Below are 20,189 nucleotides of genomic sequence, written 5' to 3'. Positions count from 1 at the left end.
TTTCTTATGTATCTTTCCGTTTTAGTATTTTTTTAGTAGTCCTTTTTTTTTTTTGTAAAATTATAGTGAATCGAACCATATAAGAAGGTTAGGTACGTAGGAATTAATCTCTTAGTTTAGCTTCGAATTCAAACGAATTTAAAATACGTAATAAATATTAAAAATATAAAATTGATTTGCTAGTTGATGAAAGTTACTTCGGAAAAAAAAATTAATTCGATATAAGTCGGTCGAGAAATAGCAATTTAATTCACATATCGAACCACTATTAAGTAATTTAGCAGTAAAAGAAAAGAAATTTCGAATAGCTAGCAGCATTAGGAGTCCTAATTATCAATCATAGTAATAATTTGGTTATTTACCAATGTCGTAATATTTTACTTTGAAACTCGTGATACAGTGTATAATTAATTTGCTTTGTATGATTGTATCAGCGTATCAATCTTCTCTATATTTAATTTGTTGTATATATACAGAGCAAGTGAGCAAAACAAATAAATTCGAACTCTCGTAATTTTCATAAACTTTTGTTATTTCAGATAAATACCAAACATATATTTGATTTGTCGATTAAATTTCCCTCAAAAGAAAGCAATCAGTGGTATATATAGGGTAAAATTTTTTTTATCAAGACTTGTAAAACAAATAGAAAATAATTACTCTCATTTGAAATTTTCATCTAAAATCTCATGTTTCACAAATACTCACTCTCTTGATCATTAATTCGGACATACTGAAAAGAAAAAATATTAACTCTTAAAAAAAAAAAACAAGCTAATCGTATTCTTTTTATTGTGACATCCCACGATGTCCTATATTATTTGTCATAGTTACAACACTTTAATTTCAAACGAGGTAAACTCAAACAATATAATTTTGCTCTAGTAAGCTTGTTTATACTCTTATTCGTTTCAAATTCGAATTTTAAAAAAATTGTGATTGAGTGACCACAAACTGGTCAATTTCATAGTATAAATATTTCACGAACACCTAAATGCCAATAAAGTAATATAGCATGTCAAATCCATAGAGAGAGTGATTGGTGATTGACAATAAGTTTAGACAAAACGAACGAAAAGACTTTCTCCTCCATAATCAGAAAATAAGAAACCATTTCAATTATAGTTAGAACACATGTATCTTCAATCTCAATTAATTGGTTAAACATCTTCATTTTCTTCCGCATACGTGACATTCAAACAGACGTGTCTTTGACCTAATGACTTCAGATATAATTTATGTTTAAAAACTCTATATCCACACTTAAATATCGCATTAATGACTTCAGACATAATTTGTATTTAAAAACTCTATATTCACACTTAAACATCGCATTTCGCTATATTCTTCATGGATTTATTGGTGAAATGACCTAATTAGAACTACCAAAGGGAACAAAGAGGATGAAAACTAATATACATACGTTAAAGAAAAAAAGAAATAGGGTAGAAGGGAAAAAGAAAACTTAGATACATACATGATACATATATCCCCACACAAAAGTATGAAATTATTATTAGAGGGAGAGTCATGGGACATAGTCATCTTTTTATATTTTTCCCCTAGTGTACCTTCTATTTTAATTATTACCCTTCTTTGTCTTTTGCCTTCATTCCTTCTCCATCACTAATATCCCCTTTGCCCCTTCACTCTTTTTTTCTTTATTTATAACTTTTTTTCCTACTACTACTAGATTTGCAGGGGACAAACCTAAACTTCTTCTCTTCTTCAATTAGGGTTTTCCCCCTTAAAGGGCTAGTAACTATTCTACTTGTGAATTAACTTTCACTTCTTTTTTTTTCAATATTGCTACTGTTTTAATGTTTTGTACTTTGTTTTTGTTACTTTGATTGAAGAAATAAAGAGCCAAGTTGTGATCTCAAGGAGAGCTTCTTCAAAGAAAAGGTAATTAATTAATTCCATTTTTTCTTTCATCTCATCAAACATATACCTAGATCAGAAAAATAGAGTAACTAGCACTTTTTTTTTTTGGCCTAAAACTTTTTTTTTCTTTTTCTTAAAGGTACACAAAAATATTGGCTATATTAGTTGGTGTCACAGTTCTTGATTTAGGGTTTTCTTGAAGAAAAAAGAAGAACATATTTTTACTGAAATAAGATTTCAAGAACAATTTTTTTAGATCTTATGTTTAACAAAATTCAAAAGGATATATCACTAATTCGATTGGAAAATCCAAATTCAGGATCATGAAAATTACTGACTCTAGTAATTAGCTGGATGATACAAATAATTGAAAGCATGCAGTGTGTTTCTGAGTCATATGAACTATAAAACAAGAAATAATTAGTTAGTTGGGATAAAACATCAATTTAAAAGGAAACAAACAAAACATATAATTAGCTAAATTTAGCAGTGGACATAAGACCAAAAATAGAATTCATTTTGAACTTACACTTTTAATTTATGGATGTGGATCCATGATTTGAACTTGGATCAATTCAATTTTTAAAGTTCTTAACACGAACTCACTGTATATCTCATGAATATATGGTTCAAAAACTAATATTTATTGAACTCTCTCATACTATATACTCTATAATAAACAACGAGTTCAATTGAATTCATACAAATTAGAGGGGTGCATAGATTTCCAATTTTCCTAAGAAACATGTTAACTCAAAACTGAAATGTTCCTCTTTGTTTTCCAGTTCTAAAAAAAAATTATGAAAATCCCAAATTGGAGAGTAGACTAAAAAAACTGCGAGATCTCAGGTTTAAACTATTAAAATACTAATTAAGTAATTTTCACGAGATATTTAAACATAAAAAAGAACAAGAAGAGATTTAGTTACTTGATATTTCGATATTTTGCAGCTTAGTTAAAAAGAAGGATTCAATGGCATCATCAAGCTCATACAACTCCCCTTGTGCTGCTTGCAAGTTCCTAAGAAGAAAATGTCTTCCTGGCTGCATTTTCTCACCTTACTTCCCACCTGAAGAGCCACAAAAATTCATCAATGTCCACAAAATCTTCGGTGCTAGCAATGTCACTAAGCTTCTCAACGAACTCCATCCAAACCAACGAGAAGACGCCGTTAATTCTTTAGCTTACGAAGCCGAAGCTAGGGTTAGAGACCCCGTCTACGGCTGCGTAGGCGCAATCTCCTTCCTACAACGCCAAGTCGAGCGCCTTCAAAAGGAGCTCGACGCGGCTAATGCGGACTTAATCCGCTATGCTTGCAATGAATTCACTTCCTCCACCGCTCCTCCACCTTTACCTGTTCATCAGAATACCATTTTACGTCAAAGATCGGTTGAATTTACTAGAAGACAATACCATCATGATGTCGGAGCTGGTGGTGGTGGAGGTTTTTACCAAACATCTAGTTATCCGATACCGTATTCGAATTCTTACCCTAATTGGAATGATCATCAAAACTCTACCGGAGATCATCATCAACATATCCATGGAGGAGGAAGTATTTGATTTGATATAATAAAATTGAACTTGTTAGGGTTTTGTGATAACCCTCGATCTTCTATATGTTTATTTCTTTGAACTCAAAAACACTTGTTGTTAGCATTTTATAATATGGATATTGAGTATTGAGTCATAGTTATCTATCTATCTATCTACTACCTATAAGTCCTAAAATGTGGCATGGCATGGCATATGGGATTTGTTTAATGGTCAATATATATATATAAAACTATTTGGCATGTCATTGTAAAAGCAGATTCTCAAGTTAGAATCTGTTGCTATATATATATAAAAAGTGGTCCTTTATTATTATTAATAAATAAATGCATTACTTATTTACATACGATTTCAGACTTTTGTTCATATGGACCACATTTTTCTTTACCTAATATATGCTGCAAAGCTGACAAGTTTCAATATTATAAATGTATAGCCGAAAGAAACTTATCAAAAAGGGCACAAAAATCTGAGTAAAGATCAAACATTAGTACTATAATTTTATTTAATATTTCTAAGCTAATTAAGGCAACTTGAAGAGCAAGGGACGCAGTAAAGAAAATCACTTTTTTTTTAAAAAAAAAAAGGTCTTGTGTGAAGCAACATGTCTATATGACAGGAAGGAGAAGAGAAGGAAGACAAATTCAGTTGATTGTCGATATAACTATTGTTAAATCACCACATAAAAAATATCATTAGCGAAAATTAATTTTTAAGTGCTGTTAAATATATATTTTAAGCGATTTTAACATTCTTTGTATATGTCTTTAAAGTCTTTAGCGACATTAATTCTAATGACACTTAACTAATGTCGATAAAGACTTTAGCACTTTTTATTAATGTCAATATTTATCGCCGCTAAAAGTTATTTTTGTTGTAGTGAATGAAAACTTCAATGTATGTTCCCACCTTTTTACTCCCTTGGTGACTCGAACTCATAATATTCATGTTGGAACCAACTCCCACATTTTTGTTCCCTTGGTAACTCGAACTCATAATATTCAGGTTGGAACCAGCAACCACCTTTTTGTTCCCTTGACGACTCAAACTCATAATGTTCAGGTTGAAACCAGCTCCCACCTTTTTGCTCCCTTGGTGGCTCAAACTCATAATATTCAGATTGGAACCAGCTCCCACCTTTTTACTTCCTTGGTGACTCGAACTCATAATATTCAGGTTGGAACCAGCTCCCACCTTTTTGCTCCATTAAATACTCGAACTCATAATATTCAAGTTGGAATGAACTCTCACTTTTTTGGGTGAGTCGAACTCATAATATTCAGGGTGAAAGTGAAAGGTATTGACTGCTTACCACACGAGCAACTCCTCTTGCCACGTCATATACTTGACTAGCTTATGAACCTCATGATCTTTGTTTGGCTACCATCATATAATTAGTTGTTTTCATTGTGTAGAAGCTAGAACAGTAGGTAAACCACATGATACATGTATAGGGTTTTCAGCCTTTGCTATAGTCCACTGTTCTCTACATCGCATTGCTCCTAACCCCACAAGGCCCCAACGTATAACCCCATAAAAAAGGAAAAAATTAAATAAACAAGAAGAATAAGGAGGACCCATGAAATAGTATAGATTTTTTTTAATTATCATGAAACACTATAGAGCTAGTGCACGTCTCTCTAAATTAATCAATTAATTAATTTAGCATATTTTATTAATACATTTTTTATACAATATAGTCAAAATCCCTTAATATCACACTTAAATGAGTTAAACTTATCGAACAAAACTAAAATAAAGACTCCTTTTATTAGTTTATAACTCGATTACTTATTGTTCCAGTAAATTAGTAAAAAAACAAATATTGAACCCTCTTTTCTTTCGCCCTTAATCAGAGGTTTGGAGTTTGAACCCTGAGTATGGAGAAAATCATGTTAGAAGCGTCACCCGCGAATGGGATCTGCAGAGTGCAATCCAAATTTAGTTGGAGCTCTAATGTGAGCTCCGAACACTAGGGTGAAAACCAAAAAAAAAAAAACTACATTCTTTCAACTGTATATTGTAGTATAATAAAGTTATTCCACCTCAATTTTTGCTTTTGTTGTTTGTGTTTGATGATTGTTTGAGCGACATTGAATCGTACACTTTCATGACATGACATGTTTGTTTGAAATTTTTACATATCACATAGATTTTCTTCAATATTTTTTCTTTTGTTTTTGTGCATAAAATGTATCCTCGATAATATTTGAAGACTTCTTTGTCTCTGTGATTTAAAAGTATTTATCAATTGTACTATATAAATAATAGAGAGATTTTTAGACTCTATTATAAAATAAACTTTGAACTCAAATCTCTGTGGAATTATCATTAAAAATAAATTCAAGTATTTTTTGAAATTCTCACAAAGCAAGCTTATCCTATCAAATCTTGTAATTATACTTGATGATAGACTCTTCCTCTTGAATGCTAAGAGATTCAAAATCTCTTTGTAAATTCATTCTCTTTGTAAATTCCAAATCAATATAACGAAACCATTGATATTCTAATCCACAACAAATAGATAATATTTAAAAATTGATTTGCTAAAAATTATTTTTACAAGTATTTTAAAGATTTGATTTGTTTGATTCAGTCACATTCTTGACTTATGGCTATTTTTTTTTTAGTTTTTCCCAAGTTTCTTTTGATGTCTCACATTTTTACACCTTTTTTCTCTTGTGAATGGAATTCATTTTCCATTACCATTTTTTATATTATAAACTTTAAGATAAAGATTCTATTTTCACAGGTTAAATTTAATAATTTTCATCTATGAAAATTTATGAAGAGATTATTGCTTATCATATTTGAAAAATAGGTTAAAAATTTGATATTGTTATAAAATAGTTTTAGCATGATTCATTAGAATTAACTCAGAGATCTCGTATATGACTAGTGAGGCTCTGTTATTTTTTCAAAGCTGGTATAACAAAAAACGGCCGAAAGATTATTAAAATTCTCTCTTAAATTTGATCAAATATAAAAAAAAATTAAATAGTCAATCTAAAAAAAGTATAAAAAATCTACAAAATAAATTCAACAACTCACATAACATTTCAGTTTTAATTTGAATGAACTCTTCTCCTATAACAAAATGACTTATTATTCTAGTAAATGATCAGCAATAACAGAAACAAATATTCAATTATATTTTGTAATGACACAAATATATGTAAGTTTTTTTAACGTTGTAAATTATAATGATATATTATAAAGAATCACTATAAGAAACTGTGAATTACATGAAAATTTTTCTAAAAATTAGTATGAAAATTTACACAAAAATAAGTTTTCTGTGAATTTCTATACTAATTCCCATGAAAATTCTGTAATTCACATTGTTTCTTACATTGACTTATAAATACAACAAAAAAAAATGCATTCTCAAATCTTTTATTATACATAGGAGATTTTTTGCGTATAAAAATAAAAATCTCTGATAAAAAGACATAATTAAAACAAATTTGTAAAGAACTACCAATCAAACCTCTCAATATTTTGCCTTAGAGCATATTCATTGACAATCTTTATCTCGACTGCTAGCGCTTCATTAATTGGAATAAATACGTTAAATATAATTTCTATTACAATAGCTTGTGGTGATTAGATTGTGACACTCACGCACACTTGATTTTTAAAAAAAATAATATCATCCTACCTAACAAAAAAAAATTGTAGTTCAAACGATAAAATATGAAAAAGTAATGAGTAGTATCACTAGAATTTTGAAGCAAAGAATATGAATTTGTATTTTTGTATGGATTTGAACCCATGATATATATGGTTTGTTTTGTCTTAACAAAAAATTTAATGAATTTATCTTGTAAGCTATGTCATCATCGAGCCCAACCACATGTTTACCATATGTATAAATTGTGTTATATTTTATAAACTCGTCATTTTCACCACATGTTTCCTTAGGGATTCATCTCCCTTACGGAGGTTTAATCTACTATTATACAAATGAGTGTCACCTTGGATATCATATGTGTCACGAGTATTCAAACACATGTCACATATTATTTACTTGTCAAATATATCTCACAAATTTGACTATCGAGCAATACCATCATAGAGTCCTAAAACACCGCATCATGTTAATTTGTGTTATTATCGTCCAAAAACTCTTTCACTTACAATAGGTGAACCAGAAGGTTGGTGGTGATTGAATCTAAGACAAGTAATTGCAATAACTCTTTAGATTATTAACTAGCCGACAAAAACGAAGGTCCCCAAAACATAATTCAAATGAGGTTAACCGTTGAGCCAGTCTAATCTCTCAGGGCGGACCCCTATGATTGAGCTGAAACTGTCATAACTTATTACTATAACAATAAAGAAAAGCATAGCATAGTGAAAAAAGTCATGTCCCACTATCATTCAGCCACTCCCACAAAGTGAAACATGCATTTTCTTTAGAAACTTGTCATCTTAGATAAAAGTCGATCAATTATAAATGTATAATAATTAAAAGACTAGTGTTACTTTTAGGGGTAGCATTAAGCAACAAGAAAACTGACTTTACAGATAATGTAAAATGGTAGCAGAAAGATGTTGGATTTCATTCGATGGAAAAGAAAAAGTTGTAAAATATGATTCTTTGATGATCTCGAAATGACAATGAATTCAGAGGATATGATTGATGGAACTCTACTGAAATACACCTTCTGACAAACTACATTATTCAAATACTCATCTTTAATACACGTGACCCCAATCTTGTCTTACCATATTTATTTCTCACTTATTAATCATTCTAATTAACGTTATTTATTACTCCCTCATCTAGAATAACTCATAAACTTTGAGATACTAGTAAACATATATGTTAAAGATTGACAAAAGTATCACATCAATAGTTAATAAGATGAGTGGACTCCTTATAAGGTTTGAACAATTCTTTTTTTTTGAAATATATGTTCTATATATATCTTTAGTTTATGATCACAAGTGTGTGTATATATATATATGTATCAATTTTTGTTTCACACTTTTCTTTTAATTTGTCTAAAATAGAATGTCATGTCATGTTTATATGATTAGAAAAAGTTAATTTTTAAAAATTTCTCATTTAAATTTAATAAAATATTATATGACTATATAAATATCTAAAATTTATTTTTAATTGTAAATTTTAAAATCTATCGGTTTTGATAGCGTCAAATCAATCGATGAGGGCGTATAAAACTTTATATATATTAGAGAGAGAGCGCACATAGTTTAACCTATTATCTTGACGTTAAATCCCCGTGACACGCTCAGAATCCTTTACTCCAATTTTTTTAAAAAATATATTATTTCCTTTGATTTAATTTATTTGTTCTATTTTTATTTTAAAAAAAGTGTTTCATCCTTATGGTATATGATAATCAAAAGAAGTGAAATTGTTGTAGTTATTCCTCGAAAAAGTCCGAAAAGAATGTTATATTATTATTTACTATTTTTTTTAATTTTAATTTTTTCACATAATATATTTAATCAAAATATTTTAATAAATTTCATATATCCTTAATTTAAATTCACGTGATTCAAAAATATCTTTCACTGTTTAAAAACAAATAAAGTTAAAATAGAACAATCAAATTAAAAAACAGAATGTAATATATATCTAATACACATGGCTTAAGTGTCAAACTATTGTGGTGTGGACCCACCCTTAAGGTGTCAACGACAATCTTTTATTAAAAAATTATATTGCATATAGAAATTAAATTTTAATTTAATAAAGATATATATAAATACTGATACTTCTCTAAAAAAAACACATGTTAATGACTTAATCTAGTAATTGAGACATCACAAAATTTCCTTAAAGATTGTATATTTTAATTCTATTGACATTCCTTAATGATAATTTTGAGTCTGCGATAGATAGATAGTGTGGTGATGAAAAGTAAATTTCGTGTACAGAAATTAAAAGTGAAATATAATGTTGAATAGTTTAAGGTTATGGAGAGTTTGGTTGTATGTGTGAAAAGAAAGGGAAATCCAACCTAAAAGAAACAAAGATTCAGTCATTCACTCAAATAGTCATATCCAATCCTTCTGCCATTTTTTCAACTGCTCTTTTTCATTGCTTCTTTTCCACGTCTAACTTTAACCTGTCAACACTAAACTAAATGTTCCTTTGGACCGCCCTATACAGTTTCCACTTCTATTTTTTCGAAAAAAAAAATATTTTACATTCAATTAAATATCATATAAATTAAAACGAAGAGAGTAGAACAGTTCAGATAATTTTTATGGTGCTAGTTATATGAAGGCGTCATTTTCTTTTGACAAATGTTATTTTTCTAATTGTTACACTTTCTCTCTCACACACTTCCATTTCTCAATTTTTAGTCCTTTCTTCAATTGCATTTTTTTTACTTTGCAAAAATCCATTTTCTATTTTATATTTTGCACTTTTTTTTTTACCAATATTTCTAAAGTTTTTTTTAATAGTTCTAGCTCTTTCTGGAAAAAAAAAATATATTCATACCACTATTATCTTGTGTTTTTATAAATTTATTTGGTTGACTTTTTTTTTTATTAATTCTTGTCACTCACAAAAAAGATAAATTTATATCAATTTCGTTTCACATATTTTAAGACACTAAATATAAGAAAAATCAAAAAAATATCTTGAATGAGAAACACAAAATTAATACCGGCAATGATTATATATACAATACATGCCATAGAAGTAGAGAATTTGATAAAGAAAAGAAAAGATAATTGAGTATTTTATAACATTAAACATAATTATTAATATTAATAATTCAAATTCATCAAGTGGTTATACAATAAATAAAATAAAAATATATTTTACAATTAAGAATTGAATAATTAAAACTGAAATCTCAAAAAAATAAATTAATGACTAAAATTTAAATAATCTAAATAAATTGTGTATTTTGTAATAAATAATACCGTTTGAATTTTAGTAGATCAATCAGTTAAATACATGAATATTTACTTTGTTGGTTAGAGTTTAATCTATTTTTTAAAATTTCACAATGTTAAATTTCTTCGAAAAATTCATCAAAAAATTAAATTAATTTTTTTTTGACATATTACATTAATTTTTCCTCATGTTTCTTTAATAAAATCAAAATAAGAGTTAACAAGCAATAAAAGGAAAATACAAATGGCAGCCCAAACAGTATTTGTGCCTCAAACAGAATAATTTTTTTCATTTTCCAATTTTGAGTGTTAAGAAAGGACCCTACTAATCCACCAAACAGTACAAACATCAATTTGTTCAGAGATGAAAGTGATATGCACAAGAAAATTGCTGAATACAATATTTTATTATTAAATTCTTATCAACTGATTGATATATAAGTGAAGTCCTCAAATCATCCAGTACTCCTTTTGTAGTTTTGTTTGTCCTCTCCATATAATTTACTATTGTATACTTATCTTTGAATGTTTATTTTATTGGAAATCTGAATAAAGATTTATATCGATAATTGAAAAATTATATGTGTTATATAAGTTTTTTAGAAAAAATCTGTTGGTTCTTGGCCTAAAATAGATAATATCATATGAGGTAAAGAGTTGGACCAATTGGTGGAGTGATGGTGCGAGATTGGATTTATTATTTTTACCATATTAAAAATAGTTTAGAAATGATATCATATCATGTAAAGAGTTGGACAAATTGGTGGACTGATGCTTTGAGGCTCGGTGTATTATTTTTACCATATCAAAGATAATTTGAAGATAATATCATATTATGTAAAGAGTTGAATCAATTGATGGAGTGATGATGCGAGACTCGATTTATTATTTTTACCATATCAAAGATAGTTTGGAGATACACACGCATAAAAAGAAGTTAGCTCTAGGCTATAATGCCATATAAATGTTTGTCCACGTGGATCGTGTTAATGAGCCACGTGGAACTTGATTTGACCAGTGAATCGTGGATCAAGGAAAACTTAGTTTGATTAGCATAATCATAGACCACATAGAACCTAATTTGATCAATGAATCATGGACCACATGGAACTTAGTTTGACCAGTGAATCATGGACCACATGAAACTTAGATTTCGAAAGTAAAATTGTTAAAAGTGTGAATATAGCTAAAAAGATTGACGAAACTATATATAAAATGTATATAAACTTTTTTTTGGGAGGAGGGTGGGGGTGGGGGGATTGGAAATCTTACTGATCTAATTAATTGACTATCTAAACGTTGACATTTTCCCTCCCTCTATTTCGATATAATTAAAAGTGATTTTCTTTTTAAAAAAAAGTGTGAATGTGTAGTTTAGTGTATATCGGGGCGTTTATATTGCTTTAAAATTCATAACTTAACTATTTCGTGAGTGAATGGAAATATTAAATTAAATAAAGTAGTCATAAATAAAGGCAATTTAGATAGCGTAATATTCTTTGTAATAAATCACCCTATAGTGGGCTGCCATCATAACTATAATCATTGGTTATTAATATCCAAAAAAGAGACTTGTTTTGTACAAATACATTTTATTAATCACAGATCTATCTTTTATTTGCTAAATAATCTAAGTTGTTAGCCGCATTATACTTTGCTTAGCATCTATTGCATGTGACTTGTTCTAAACAATTGTTCTCCCTAATCTTTAATTTAGTGGACAATTAACTAAGGTTAGTCAACCCTTGAACATTAATATAACCTTCTAAATCCGAATCAATTCGATGATAATTAATTTTTTTAAGTCTTCTTGGTAGAGATTACAAGTATTCAGAACAAAATCAAAAATGAGGGGCCACTTAACTTTTTCTCTTTCCATGTTTAATATTAATTATAAAGCTCTTTTTTTTTAATTAAGGAAAAAAAGTTTGCTAATTTTCTTGCTCGAAAAGTACATTTACATTAGGTTGGTTCTTAGTAGCCGATTCATTGATACCTAAGATTATCATACATAATTATGTGTGATTCTGAATATAATTTAGAGGCTAATATGTTATTTCAATTCACGATTACTTTAAGTGCTACTAACTGAATTTTGTATATAGATTCACTAAATTCCCTAACATCGGAATTAGGATATACATGACTCCGATCAAAGCTATTAGATAATGTCGAATGTTGAAACTATAGTGGATTAATAAGATTTGCTTTTGGCTATTTTTTTTTCCTCAATATATATTTGTGGGTGGATAATTCCACAAGCCAAAATTCTAGTACATTTTTTAATACAAAGGGAGTGATGATGAACAAATAATCATTATGAGAATTATTAGATTCATCTTATATGATTGAATAGAGACACAGATTAAATAACAAGAAAACGTTTTCAATCAAGAAATGACACTTCTAGATTGCATAGATATGATGAACAATTTTCTACGTTATCCTTCAAAATAATAATAAAAAAAAACAGTAGGTAGTTTAGTTGATTGGTTGTCCCACCAATTCACAAATATAAGTCAATTGATTTTTTAATGTGTATTTTTATACAAAAAAAAAAAAGTATTATTTTGATGTAGGATAAATCTTTAATTATGCTCACTTTTTTCTCAACGATAGATGGTATCAGAATCAGCTTAAACACATCTTTAACTATTCTACGAGAGTACTTTCTATCTTCCACAAGTAAGATAATATCTTAATTATGCATTAAGTTATAAAAAGTTAGAGTCAAGATATGAGAGTTAGGAACATCATCAACAGTTCATACTTTTTCACAATGTCAAGGCACACAGTTCTCTTTTCAAGTAAAACACAATAAAGGACTCAAGCATAATAATTTCCTAGTTGGAATATTGAAGATATAGGCTTTACACACAGTGAAACTTGTTTGGCTAGCCTAATAATTCAGTAGGCTTTAGTCATGGAACATGGCTAGTGTAGCTACATGAAAAAGAGAGTGTGAACAACTACATACATACCTAAGTATCAGACCGAGTAGTTCTATCCACCAAGGTTTGGAGCGATGAAAAAAAGGTAATCACCTAATGTTTTTATACCACTTAAGACCTCAACCTCATGATCTCAACCTACTTCCTTGTCCACCAAATGAAGTCCACCGCGAAAACAATGGTTAGCTGGGAGACAGAGCCCCCACTTCCTATGTGTAGCTGCCTACTGATCGATAATTGCAACGTGCTATTCCCAAGTCCTAACATAACCCAAACTGTTTTTACAGCTCAAATTAAAGGGCAAAAGGAAGATGAAAAGGACACATAAGGTCTACATCCTAAGGTTACTAAATTTGTTTTTGGCAAAGCAATAACCTAACCTATGTAGTAGAGTATTATTTTGCCTAACTTACTTGTAAGTCACATAGTGAATACATTAGCCTAAGAAGTAGCCTCTCCAGCTAGTCATTTTACCTATTCTTAACTCAGTTCAGAGCCTCATGGTCAAGGTTGTTCTCAAGTGCCATATAGGAGTTCAAGACTCTAGCACTCTACAGGTTCTGAATCCTAGAAATAAACAAAAAAAAAGGAATATTTCTGTTCTCAACAATCATGCAATCTCTTCCAGATTATTTTGGTTCATCAATCAATTTTAACATAAAGTAAAGTATGCATTAACTAATCAAACAGTAACTTCCAAAAAAGGAAACAGATGAGGAAAAAACACAAATGACCCTACTGATAGTTAAACTAGGGGCTGATTTCAGTCCAACCATTTGATTAGAAGCTCACAACACCTGTTTCGCCTCAGAAAGTTAAAGTAACGTGAAGACCTATGTCAACAATCTCAACAGCACAAGAAAGAAAAATGATATGATGTTCTATAATAGCTTCATTTGAGTGATAAATATTCAGTAACCCGAATCAAGAGTGTGTGCGTGAGCATGCAATTGCAAGTTTCCTCCCAATCATCAGTAATTCATCATCCTACTTGAGACAAAGATGGAATGTTTCCAGCGTTGTAGAGAAGCAAACTTAAGTGCAAATCCAGTACAAAAAGAACATGATGGAGAAGCCTTTACAGCTATACTTCTCCAGTAACTGACATAAAAAGAAATCAGTAAAAAGAGCATTTGATAAGTACAACCATTTAGTAAAGCAGTAACAACTTACAAAAGTGGAAAGGGAAAGAAATAGACAAATAGTAAATGCTTAACACAATTTGACAGTTTAGGGCATTTTCCTTTGACAAATTCGATATTTCTGAGGCAATAAAACTTCTAATTGGACTTCAAGATTTTTTAATTAAATGCTACGTGCTTGCATACTGATAATTCTTATAACTTGTTGTCTTCCAGCGTTCAAGAAAGAGGCTGTTACAAGGATCTCATCACAAGCAGCATAGTTATCACTTTGCAGAAGGATAAGTACAATACCAAATACTAACTTCAGCTTTGATGCTTTGTGTTGCCATAATGTTTTCTTCTTTTCCTTATTATAAATAATTTCGGTCTTTTAGAAGCAACCAATTTGTCGCACAAAGATAACAACGAACAAACAGAAGCCACTAGCTATCATCCTGCTTATGCAGGAGAGCTGTTTCTAACCTGTGATACCTTTCACTTGAAGTAGCAGATTTGTCGGGCAACTGAATTTATGATCCAGGATTTCTTCAAGCCTCCAAACATCAAGTCCCTACCGCAAAATGAGAGATAAGTGTGTTAGTGATGCAACTAGCAAAGTGATTCATAAGTGCCATTGACGCTGAAATAACGGTATCTAAGAGAACTGTTTCTATATATCAGCTTATGCGCCTTTAACACATTTAAAAGTATGCATTTTAGAAGAGTTCTAAAACCTTAGAGAAAATGATTGTATGCAACACTTAGATAGCAATCAGTTAGAACACTAAAATTGCATCTAGGGGTAAGGATTCCAATATTGACTGAGAAACTGATCATTAATAAAAATGACAGCCTGCTTTAACTATATCAAATAGCTTACACACCCATATCATATACTAGCACTCTTGGCCTCCTTTAGCAAGTATAGAAACTTGAAGAAAAATGCATTTCAAATACTTGAATCTTAATAAATTTCAAAAGTTCAATGAACATAAATAAAGTTTAGCGAAGATTTAACAGACTGCCATGGAAACGACTGAGAATGCCCACCAAAGATGTAGCTACCGCAATTGACAATGGGGTGGATTACACACACCAAAAGACTCCCACAGACTATTTGCAAATGCATAATATATTGTTCAAATTTTGTGGCAATAAAACGTGGAAGGATCAACTAGTTTGTGATTGAGCTTAATTGATAGGATATAACAGGAATCAAGATGCGGTGATTAGAACACAATGGTTCAGGAAAAAGGTCGTTTTTCATACACTATATGCACTGATGGCGAGAATCAGTCCTGAATATGACTTCTAACATTTCAACTCCTACTTATTCCACTGTCCGGCTCTTTAAGTTAAATATCGCTACTTATAAATGCCTTGTTTAATGTTTGGCCTGAGAAATTTCAGTGGATACCACAATTTATCATATCATATTTAGAAAAAGAAAAAAAATTGCCTGTCCTTCAGAGACTTTGAAGCTTGCAAACACAACTCTACTACTTCTTATAGAGGACTATGAAACACAAGATGACTGCACCGAGGAGAACCGAGCCTGCAGACAATGTACTTCTTGCCTCATGTTAGAGACATTTTTCGATGACTTATGTTAGTGGTTTAAAAGATGTCAATATCAATAGCGCACATACTTGTTCAAATTATGAAAACCTACAACTATTCTTAAGCATTTCATAGCACGTTACACATGATGCAGCGCTATTAGCAAGATGATTATTCTTCCAAACCTATATATGCACAATCCGTTGAAAGGAATTATTTCCTCCATACTATGCAACAGCTAAGATTTAGTCCACACTCCAAATAAACAATATTTAGTGAGACATTACAACAACCTGTACAAGATACTTATTAAATCAGAAACACTAAAAAGATGATTTCTGTTTTCTTTTTTTCTCCCTTTCATTTTTCATCCAGGGAGAATAATATTCATGCAGCAAAGTTGAGAATTCCAAGTATCCTTAATAAAAACTTTGGTAACAGCAGAGATATTTTTGCGAACAATTGAAGAGAAGGTGGGAAAAGTTTAATTGTCATTCACAGTTGAGTATTCATTCTAGTGACAACACGTAATCATAAACTTACGCTGAAACGAGGGAAGTAATAGACGTTCACCTAACTTTAACTGTAGCTTTAGGATGATCCACAGATTTTCTGATTAAAGGGTAAAGAGTAACAAACGAGCCAGTGGTCTCAAAGCCACAAAGACACCAGATTATATTGTAAATGCTTCAACACAAGTTCCAACAATGTACAAAGTAAGAAAAATAAAGCAGTCTTTTCGGAACAGCAGTAACTCTATTTTACCTAAACATTCCATGGCTGCATTCGACCCATTAGACAAATTTATGTGACCATGAAGACAATTACAAAGATTGGCACATCTGTTTCGAACTTACATGATGAAAATGATCACTATTTGTCACCATTCTTGAGCAGTCAAAGTGCCCACCAGTTTGAAATCATGCAGATTGAACTTTCATATAGAACAGAGACCTAAAAGGAAAAAAGGTCTTTGTCACCCAATTACTAAGGGCTGATACATAACTGATCAACGAAATCCAGAACAACAAAGGTCGTAAGCTATTTCTTGTATGTTTTAGCTTTACGTAAGTTCTAGTTATCATGCCTTCACCATCTGTTGACATCATGTTTTTAACATGATAACTACAGATTGAAGTCATGATTATTCATGGTAAAACGTTTTGTGGAAGAAGACACAGAAGTGAGGAAATGAACCTTCATACTTGTTAGAATCATTTAAGTTGAGTGCAGAATGAGTCAAACTCATCTTCTTTTCCATTTGTTATGGAATTACATGATAACATTCCCTTTTGTGACAAGACAATTAGATCGATCCCACCTCCTCTCACAGCTTCTGATCCTAGATTCAGCAACTGTTAACTCGTGAAAGATGTCACAGAAGACACCTCAAGAGTTCCTTTCAAAGGAATGTTTTTTTACTAGTAATCCAGCTTTTTCCAGGAAGTTTCAACTTTGTTATCTCAGAATCTACTCTCAACTTATTTACCAAATCCCACCTCCCATCACTAGCATACATATTTGAAAGCATAATTCTGTAACTACTATTCTCTAGCTTATTCCCAAAAAGACGACAAGCTACAATATCTGCCAACTCATAATTTCGATGAGCATCACAGCATGATAATAGTGCTCCCCAAATGCCGGAGTCAATTGGTTCTTGCAGTGACTGAACAAGTTCATAAGCTTCTCTTAATTGTCCTTCCATTCCAAGAAGCTTTACCATGTAAATATAATGTTCAGTGTTAGCTAAGATGCCAAAGTGATCTTTCATTTTTCTAAAATATTCTCGTCCGTCATTGACAAGACCAGCATGACAACATGCACAAAGGAGTGCAGAAAATGTAGCTTCATCTGGTTTGTGCCCTTCCTCCAGTGCCTTCTCGAATATCTGAAAGGCATGAGATGCAAGTCCATGTAAACCAAGACTTGAAATAATTGAATTGTATGAAACAATATTCTTGAAAACCATAGTCTCATAAACTTGATAGCCAAATTCCAAGAACCCACATTTCGAGTACATGTCAAGTAGAGCAGAGGAGACCATAACTTCCGAGTGATATCCATGTCGAAAAGCATAACCATGTATCTCAATGCCTGGCTGCACATTTGCCAACTGAGTACAAGCAGTCAGTACATTGGCAATCAGCGACGCATCTGCCTTCCCACCTTTCATATTCATTTCTCTGAAGAAATCCAAGGCATTGACACTATCGCCACACAGCGAAATACCGCTTATTAAAGCAGACCATGTAACTAAATCAGGTTCTACAAGACTACCAAAGACAATAAATGCTGAATCTATACATTTACACCTAGAATACATACTAACAAGAAGACTGGTTACATGATCATTTGACTCTACACCAAGTTTTAAACAAAATCCATGGATTGCTTCACCTGTTTCCAACACACTAGAATCATCTATAGTCATAATCAGGCCTACCATCGAGTACTCATCAGGCCTCACCCCCATTATCTGCATTTTACTAAACAACGCTATCCCTTTCTCCAATTCCCCAAGACCCCCATAACCTGATAACATTGAATTCCATAAGACCAAATCCGGCTCCGTTATCCCAGAAAACACCTTGCTTGCATCAGCTATACAGCCTAATCTTGAATAAGCACTTACCAGTTGACTACTACAGATAAAGTCCAACCGCAACCCAGATAGAACAACCCCTCCATGTAAAACTCTCAAGCTGTGCAAATCAAAATTCTCAGAGCTGGCTTTTACAAGGCATGCATAAGTGAAGTTATCAGGCATTATTTGAGAATGAAGCATATCATTAAACAGCGAAAATGCATTTCTAAACTTGTGGGCTCTGGCATAACCTCGAATTAAGGAGTTCCAGAGGTAAATGGTTCGATGAGGAGTTTTATCAAACACTTTGTGTGCAGAGATGATGTCGTTGTTTAGAGCATAGAATCTTATAATTTTTGTAGCGTAAAATGGGTCTTGTGAGAGATGAGTCTTGATTATGAAAGCGTGAAGCTCTTTGGTTCTTGAGATTGGAAGCTTCAGCTTTGAGAGTTGAGCAACAAGGGAGTTGAAGGGGATGAACATCAGCACATTTCAAACAGATTTGTGTTGATGTTGTGTTTGATTTTTATTTTCATTTTTATTTCTAATTGCTTTTAGTGGATATCCTCTGCGGTTTCTTTTTCATGATATTGATGAATTTTCAAATAATTGCAAGAGATTTACTATTTACCAACTTCTCAGACTTGATGCTCAAATTGCACATTTGATTCAAAGAAACAAAGGTAAGTAACAATCTATTTGATATGGTACTGGTTGCGACAAGTTTATACAATGTAAATTTTGACTTTTTATCGAACACTATTAATGAATAATAAAGTAAATTAAATCATCATATTATCATGTAAAAGTAGTTAAATTTTTTTTATAAAAAAATAATAAAATAGTAATTTAAAATTTATTGTCCGATGAATATTTTTCGAAGATATGACTTTGTGGTAGTTAAGGCATCAAATGATAAGGAGAAATTGTTGATTATAAATTATTTATGTATTTGTATGCATTCGTGTTCTTAGTCATAATTAACCATTTATTCTTAATTCATTTAAATTATAGAGTTGAGAGGTATTTTAATTTTTATGAAATGTAAATGTTATCTTTTTCTTTTGTCACTTTGGTGTTACACATTCAATCTAATTCTACAACTTTTGTATTTATTTCATTAATTGTTATTCTCTTTGAATTTTAGAGACTATGAAGATAAAAACATTGGAGTGTCATCTTGACGTAAAATGCATGGTTGGCTAAGAAAAGAAGAATATTTTATCTGATAGTGCAAGTTAATTTTAAATTTGTGCTTCCTATTATTTGTGCTCTATTTGGGGTTTTGTAATAATATATGTCTCATCATATTTTATTTTTTTAAAATTTGTTAAGTATTTTACATGCATTTATTAAATTTAGAGCAAGAATGTAACATTTTGATTTTTCTTTCTTTCGTCCAACAATAATTGATAGTATTTTTGGGATGTCCAACAATACTAGTCTATTTTATGAAATCAATATATAATTTTATACTTAGTTCCTAATTTATCCTTATCATATATTTATCTCCTTATTACATTTTTCAAGACATTATATTTATTATATTCAAATAAATATATAGTAAAATTAATCTTCTATATATAGTTTCTTAAGAAGGGTGTAAAATTAAGAAAATAGTGGACAAGAATTGTTGGATA

General features: G+C 30.7%; 2 protein-coding genes across 6 annotated transcripts; one reads left to right on the top strand and one right to left on the bottom strand.

The window, feature by feature from the left end:
* Nucleotides 1-508: 508 nt before the first annotated feature.
* On the top strand, nt 509-3,785 carry LOC101263693 (LOB domain-containing protein 25-like). Of its 2 annotated transcripts, none has more exons than XM_069295252.1 (2): nt 509-1,905; nt 2,841-3,785. In XM_069295252.1, exon 2 carries the CDS (start codon nt 2,858-2,860, stop codon nt 3,446-3,448), a length of 591 nt encoding a protein of 196 aa, XP_069151353.1. In that variant the 5' UTR covers nt 509-1,905; nt 2,841-2,857; the 3' UTR covers nt 3,449-3,785. The 2 variants fall into 2 exon arrangements, with proteins under 2 accessions (XP_069151353.1, XP_010319004.1); XM_010320702.4 differs by having other exon boundaries at nt 513-1,905; nt 2,836-3,785.
* Nucleotides 3,786-13,907: 10,122 nt separating this feature from the next.
* LOC101256579 (pentatricopeptide repeat-containing protein) lies at nt 13,908-19,335 on the bottom strand. 4 transcript variants are annotated; one of them, XM_069295555.1, is made up of 4 exons: nt 17,168-19,288; nt 16,820-16,916; nt 14,886-14,973; nt 13,908-14,379 (listed from the first exon to the last, which is right to left on the bottom strand). In XM_069295555.1, the coding sequence occupies exon 1, from the start codon at nt 19,030-19,032 to the stop codon at nt 17,365-17,367; it is 1,668 nt and encodes a 555-aa protein (XP_069151656.1). In that variant the 5' UTR covers nt 19,033-19,288; the 3' UTR covers nt 13,908-14,379; nt 14,886-14,973; nt 16,820-16,916; nt 17,168-17,364. The 4 variants fall into 4 exon arrangements, with proteins under 4 accessions (XP_069151656.1, XP_069151655.1, XP_010319006.1 ...); XM_069295554.1 differs by having other exon boundaries at nt 13,929-14,379; nt 17,160-19,288; XM_010320704.4 differs by lacking the exon at nt 13,908-14,379 and having other exon boundaries at nt 14,396-14,973; nt 17,160-19,335.
* Nucleotides 19,336-20,189: the final 854 nt, after the last annotated feature.

The sequence above is a fragment of the Solanum lycopersicum genome, chromosome 3 (genome assembly GCF_036512215.1).
Source record: "Solanum lycopersicum chromosome 3, SLM_r2.1".
Taxonomy (NCBI): Eukaryota; Viridiplantae; Streptophyta; class Magnoliopsida; order Solanales; family Solanaceae; genus Solanum; species Solanum lycopersicum.
This window is presented reverse-complemented; position numbering and strand designations above follow the sequence as displayed.

Bases quoted from the DNA above. Each gene is read 5' to 3' on its own strand.
- LOC101263693 (XM_069295252.1), top strand. From the start codon at position 2,858: ATGGCATCATCAAGCTCATACAACTCCCCTTGTGCTGCTTGCAAGTTC.
- LOC101256579 (XM_010320704.4), bottom strand. From the start codon at position 19,032: ATGTTCATCCCCTTCAACTCCCTTGTTGCTCAACTCTCAAAGCTGAAG.